The 7237-nt window shown below is 33.7% G+C and overlaps 1 protein-coding gene across 2 annotated transcripts; it reads left to right on the forward strand.

Annotated features, from left to right (window-relative positions):
* The first annotated feature begins 733 nt into the window (after window positions 1-733).
* LOC103046798 (claudin-18) lies at window positions 734-7215 on the forward strand. 2 transcript variants are annotated; one of them, XM_007253651.3, is made up of 5 exons: window positions 734-1166; window positions 4300-4464; window positions 4559-4697; window positions 5462-5569; window positions 5654-7215. In XM_007253651.3, exons 1-5 carry the CDS (start codon window positions 947-949, stop codon window positions 5781-5783), a joined length of 762 nt encoding a protein of 253 aa, XP_007253713.1. In that variant the 5' UTR covers window positions 734-946; the 3' UTR covers window positions 5784-7215. The 2 variants fall into 2 exon arrangements, with proteins under 2 accessions (XP_007253713.1, XP_049335279.1); XM_049479322.1 differs by lacking the exon at window positions 734-1166 and adding an exon at window positions 2713-3006.
* The last annotated feature ends 22 nt before the right edge of the window (window positions 7216-7237 follow it).

Genomic DNA, 7237 nt, shown 5'->3' on the forward strand with positions numbered 1-7237 from the left:
GCTGCTTTATTTTAACCCTGGTGTGGTGTTGAAAGTAGTATTGAAAAAATATTTTTTTTGTATCATTTGATGAAAAATGAAAACCAGTTTTCATCTTTCATCAAATGATACAAAAAAAATATTTTTTCAATACTCATTGGCATTGGCTCATTTTTTGTGAAAAACATATATCAAAACATATATAAACACACACTGTACACACACACACACACACATTAATATTACATACAGTATGTTTGGCCAAGGGCTAATAAACATTGCTTCATTTGTAAATTTGAAACTAAACAAATTTTCTACTCATATCTTGAGTTTAATTCATTTTCTTTTACATTTTATTAAAAAACTAATAAAAAAAAGAGTAGCACTTTTTTAAAAAAAATGTAACATAAAGGGCAAATATTAACCATGTACGCTGTTTATATTGCTTGCAATTTATGTGAAGCGAGCATGTGTAAAGCATTTTAATGTAAAACTGCTTAATTTTGCTGAATTAAATACAAGTAAAAAAGTAAACGAGTAACAAAAATATGAACACCACACAAGGGTTAAAGGCAGAAGAAAACTACAAAACAAGCGTGGAAGTACAGAAACTTCCCTCCTCGGAAAGTTTCTGCGTACATTTGCTTATCTGAGTTTCGATACGATTTCAGATCGAGTCCAGCCTCCTTCCTGTGACCGTTCTCCTGTAGTCCCACCCTGCCTGCTAACGGCTCTTGTGGACAAATACCTGGTCAGATGCAGAGAGGTGTAGTCACAACTAAGGTCAAACCCACCTGTACCTGCCTGCCACTCTCACACTTATAGCTGAGGAGTCCAGCCACTGCTCACAGTCTGGACTAGGACTAGAGAACTACTGCATTACCGCTGCACTACTACTGCATTAGTACTACTCTTCCATCACTAGAGTTATAATATTAGTGCAGAGCCTCTGAGGGGTCTGGGCAGCATGGCGGTGACTATGTGTCAGGTGATGGGCTTCGTGCTGGGTGTCATAGGGGTCGCGGGGATCATCGCAGCGACGGCTATGGACATGTGGAGCACAGAGGATCTGTACGATAACCCCGTAACGTCCGTCTACAGCTACGCCGGCCTGTGGAGGTCGTGTGTAAGGCAGAGCTCGGGATTCACCGAGTGCCGACCTTACTTCACCATCCTGGGACTGCCAGGTAAGAGGCCTGACAGATGATCAAAAATGAGGAACACGGGTCATGAGTGATTTCCCTTTTCTATTCTATATTAAATCAGAAAAAATTTATGCAAATGAAAAAAAATCTGTAATGAAAAATCACCATAACCGCTTTTGAACAAATTCAAGGTAATGTGTTTTTTACAGTAAATTTTACAGTATTTTCTCTTAAAACAACAAAAAGAGTATTTTTTACAAAAGAGAAGAATACATTACTTACCTGATTTTAAGCAGCTTTTTGTCTCAAAGTTTTGTGAAAAGTTTTTTTTTTATTAGGAGAAATGTTTTCTTTTTATTAAAAATGTAGGTACACAATCCATAATTTTATGAAAACACTGCTGGTATGCAGATATATTACTGTTGATTATAATATGTAAAATATGCAAGAAAATAAATTAAAAAAACACACACACACACAAATGTAACATTTTGTAACTCCAGGAAAATGCACTATTATTATTATTATTATTTATTTTTTTTATTACCGTAATCATACCTGTATTTTCCCTGTATGTCATTTGAGTAAATCATTTTGTTAATGAAATTTCATTTTTTTAATGAAAGTTCATTGTTTTTGATAATATTACAAAAACATATATTATTTTTAATCATATTCGTAAACAGACAGAAAACAGTAAGATATAATATATATTATATATATATATATATATATATTATTTAATTTGTTATACACAATGACAGTAAAAATCTGTACACAAGATTAAATTGAGAAGGAATTGGTTATATTATCATTTATTAAAACAGTAACAGTAAACAGTTTTATCTCTTTTGTTCTGATTGGGACAGTAGTCTGAAATCTGTACAAAAAAGCAGCCTTTTTTAAAATCACGTTACAAGACTTTCCGCAATATAATGCATTTTTTTTTTTTTGAAGAAAAGAAAATAAATAAATAAATATAATCTTGGCACCGCACCTGGTGCAGATGATTAATTAATCAATTATTTTAAGTGATGAAAAATTATGCCATTAGGTGTTAAAACAGTGTTGCAACAGAGGCACTTGTCATTTGTGGAATTAGCTACTATTTGTTTTATAACTTTTATCTTATTAGTTAACAGAAAACTGTTAAATATTCTGAGAAAATATATACTAAAATAATTAAAACAAAAAACCCATACATTGAATAAAAAGTAAAAAGTTAAAAGTACATTAAAGCTCTTTTTGCTTGGACAATGACAAAAATATGTAAAATCTGTACATCTGTAAATTGTATACTTTTTTTTAAATTTCGTTACAAAACATTGCAAAATTGATTCTGCGTTTTTTTGTTTTTTTTTTTGAAAAAGGAAAAATAAAAGATATTGGCGCGTTGCCAGGTGGAGAAGATCGACACTGTTAAGTGATGAAAAGTGACGCCATCATGTGTTGAAACAGAGACACGCCTTTAATTAGTCATTAGCGGAAACAGCTAGGTGAAATCGTTAGCCGAAACCTGAAAGCGGGAACGGAACTCATGAACATTTTGAGCAAACATGAGATAGGACCAGCTTCCTCCTGGATACCATGATAAGACCCTCCTGCTACTGTGGCAGATTCATACTGGTTCTCAGTGGTGGGCAGTGACGGGTCAGTAGGGGGATGTCGGCGTCGCTGCTGCAGGTAGCCGGGTTCATGCTCTCGGCTCTGGGGACGTTTCTGATCGCCTCGGCCGCGGCCATGGACATGTGGAGTATTGAGGACCGGTCGTTTACCGTAGTTACGAGTATTTATGCGTATTATGGGCTGTGGTACTCGTGCGTGGGGACAGAGTACGGTACGACGCAGTGTCGGCCATATTTCACTATTCTGGGACTGCCGGGTGAGTTTTTTGTTTTTTGGTGAATTTTGTGAAATTGTGCCGTTTTTAAATAACTGTACAGTAAGTTAGTGTAATACTAGGGAATAGATGATTAGGACAGATTAAATGAGGTCACAGATGATTAATTGGTGAAAGGTTGTCAGTGCCGTTGGCCGTTAAGTAGCAGGTAGCGTGTTTCTCTCTGGGTGTGGCGCTGATAAGATAGCTGTGTTTTTCGTGTGCAGAACGATAAGACTCAAATAAGTAAATCAGCCTAGCCTAGTATCAAAGGCTAGAGGTGGAGATACGGGTTTTCAGTAGCTTTAAACACCAAAATTAGTTTCTGAAAAAAATAAAAAATAAAACCAGTATCATACACAATGTAAAACAATATAATATACATATATTTAATTTATACTAGTACTTATTTACTATTATTAATATTACAAGTTATTCATAATATTAGTATAAAAAAATATATATATTTTGGAATATATATTTCTTACTTTGATTTTTTTCAGAATATCACACTGTTTCCTGTCTGTTTATCGACACAAATGACATAATAAAGCAAACCGAGGGGCATTTCAACATTTATAAATTAGGATATCTGTAAAGTAACATTATAATTACATTACATTACATTATAATTTTTTAATTGATCAGAATGTATACTTTTCTTTTTATGACGCCCTTTAGTCTGAACTCTCTTAAAGCTAAAACTGGAACAGTTATTTGAGTATACATTTTTTTGTATAAAAGTACAACTTTAATATTGATATATTTAAAAGAAATATATATATGCATACATTTTGGCCAAATCAATTTTACAGTATTATATATATATTTTATTTACTCTGAAAAATCTATATATGGAAATATATGAAAAAAAAGCAGTATCTGTATAACTGGAATACTTGTATATATGTATATATATATTTTTTTGTTTGTTTTTAGATGGGAAAAAAAAAATCTATAAAATTACTCTCTGTCTTATTACTATCAAATAAAAGATGTATCTTGATTGTGTACTAATTATTAATACTAACTCGTATTTGAGTATGTTGTGTGTAGCATAGGTAGAAATGTTTTTTTTTTTATACTTCTGTATATTGTAGGATTCACTGGTCTGGAGTGAAGGTGTGATTATCAGGAATCATATTTTTGGCCCTGAATTTTGCACTGTTCGATGGCCTCAGCCAAATCATGATTATTATAACTGTGAAGTGTGGAAAGTGTGGAGAAATTAATATTAAGACTGTATTATTTTCTGTATGAACTGATTTTATTGTTAATTCTCTGATTGGTCCTCAGGTCTGTTCCAGGGCGTGCGGGCGCTGATGATAGTGGGTATAGTTCTGGGGGTAATCGGGGTCCTCATTGCTATATTTGCCCTCAAATGCCTCAGAATGGGGAACATGGAGGACCGAGTGAAAGCGACCATGACGATAACTTCAGGGGCCATGTTTATCGTGGCGGGTGAGAAATATGTGTTTTCCATCATCAATTTTTCATTTTTCCACCCATTATGTTCTCATAAATTGTTGATGCACGCTGCGTTTTCTCTCCGCAGGGATCTGCGCCATCGCTGGGGTTTCCATCTTCGCAAATCTCATTGTGACCAACTTCGCCCTGACTAGTTTTACCTCAGTTGGAGGTTTCGGCGGGAGTTTCGGGAGCACAGGCTTTGTTGGGTCACCTCTCACTCCGAGGTGAGGATACACAGTTTCTGACACTTTCTTTCTTTCTGTCCACTTTTTATATGTTTTAAAACAAATAGCTGCATCCAGAAGGAAGGGATAGATTTCAGTATTATTCAGAATGAGGAAAAAACAGTACCAGGAACTATAAATGATTAAATATTTATACTCATAAGGGGAAATCTTGCTCATATTAATTGAACTACACATACAGAATTAGTGCATAACATACATGTAACACTGCAACATGCCAGACATCTCAGCATGTAGACAGTTGTAGAGGTTCCTAATGGAGTCCTGTGATAATCCATACAGCCGTCTGCCAATGGTGCTGGCACTAACAGGATGACTCGTGGAGGGCCTCCACTACTCAATGAATGTCCACAATTGTGACTGTTGGGTCATTCTGTGCATAAACTTGAATCATTCACATATCGTCCAATGTCAAACCTACCCACCAACTTGTAATCCCATTTTAACTTTCTTTGTTTTTGGTTTTATTTGATTTAAGTTAAAATTAACTATATTATTTGACAATAACTATGTTATTTAGCTTGTTCTATATTTAATTTTATTATGATTATAATGCATTTTTTTTCTTTATCAATCTATATTCTATGTATTTGCTCAGCTACATTGTAAATAAGGGCCATTACAGCATTGTAATCAGAGTTTATATAAAAGTTGACTGATTAATTCCTGTTGGTTCAGTCCTTTTTGGCTCCAATATAAATATTGTTTGATGATGAGTGAATAAATCAAATTTTATTTTACAGATACACATTTGGCGCCGCCCTGTTTGTCGGCTGGGTGGGTGGAGGTATTTTGCTAGTGGCCGGAGTTATGCTGTGTCTGGCCTGTCGTGGAATGATGCCTGAAAAGCAGTGAGTTTTAGCTCCAGCATCAGTCAGAGGTTTTAATATGTTTTTATGTATATTTTACTAATCCAATTTATCCTGTATCTTCAGCTACGATGGAACAGCGTACAAAGCTGCCAGCATCTACCGGTCAGAGGCCAAGTCCAAAACCTACAACGAGTCACACAGAGGGCAGAGTATGGACGGCAGACACTCCACCCAGAGATTCGACTACGTTTAATAACATCAGTAACCAGCTGCAGGACTACACTCAAGATTTGAGCCTATTAACAGCAGGGGAAAATAGCTTTTTATTGAAAATGTAGAAGCACGTTAATGATCTCAGGCTCTTGATATAAATGAAAATGTACTAATAGCCAGTATCTACCAGGAAGTAGTAATAGTATGGTCTAAGGAAAGGTGTGGCACATAGGCCTGTCACAATACCTTTTTTTATTGCATATTGTGACTGCTATTATTGCAATATTATACACTTTACAACAATTTAATAATAAAGAAATAATATTCAAACACTGAAACTGTAGCTCATTATGATTTAGATATAGGCCAGTCATGATAACAATTTTTAAAGATATAAAGTCCCAAAAACAGCGAGAAATAATTAAGCAATTATACCACAGTTAGTTCCAACCCTGCAATGTGATTGGCTGAAAGGAGTTTTTGAATGACATTATCAGCCGGTAATGCACTGTATCTTTCCATGTGAAGCTTTCCATGTATTACTCCACCACATACAGGTAACCTAGCATCAATGCAGCGCTTACAAACCAAACAGCACAGCTACAAACAGAGCAGTAATGGAACTATTTTAACGCGCCGAGTGTTTTTAACCAAACAGATCGTACTTTCTCATCCTCTTTAACTTAAAATCTTTTAATAAACAGTGATAATGGAACTGTGGTATAATTGCAAGAAGACACTCAAGGTGTAGTTATAGTGCCAACATTATACATTATAGCACAAACCACGAGTGTATTATTGCTTAAATATTCAGAAAATATCATTCAAATATCAATATCAAATATCAAATTTGTCTTAACAGACAAAAGCAGTATCTGTTCGTAACATAATTATCATGACAGGACTAGTTGTATATAGAATTATGACAATTTAGATTTACATTATGACATTTAGATGCTTCCACAGCCTTTTGTAGATGGTTTTATTATACATTTATATCACATTTTTAAACCGTCAAAGAACCCACTTGTCATGTAATATACTGAATTACTGTATTTTAGCTTAGCGTGTAACGTATGACTAACAAAATAATAATAAATATAAAATTGTGCTGTATTTGAATGTTCACAGCTTTCATGTAATTTTAATGTGATTTAATTTCTCATTTTTTTTTATTAATATCATTTTTTCCTGTTTATGTTTATGCTTGTTGTATGTTATATGTTCGTGTTTAAATTTCTATCATGTTTATTCTTTTGGTAAAATAAAGTCACAACATTCTGTACACAAACGCACTGAATAAAAGTGTGTTTATTGTCAGTGAATTATTGTTACTGTTAAAAAAAGAATACAAATATTTTATGTATTATTAGTACATACAAATACAGAATTATAAAAAAACATTTAAAGACACTGTAAATAATGTACCTTCAGTAAATATATATATATATATATATATATATATATATATATATATATATATATATATATATA

This window comes from Astyanax mexicanus, chromosome 5, assembly GCF_023375975.1.
Source record: "Astyanax mexicanus isolate ESR-SI-001 chromosome 5, AstMex3_surface, whole genome shotgun sequence".
NCBI lineage: Eukaryota > Metazoa > Chordata > Actinopteri > Characiformes > Acestrorhamphidae > Astyanax > Astyanax mexicanus.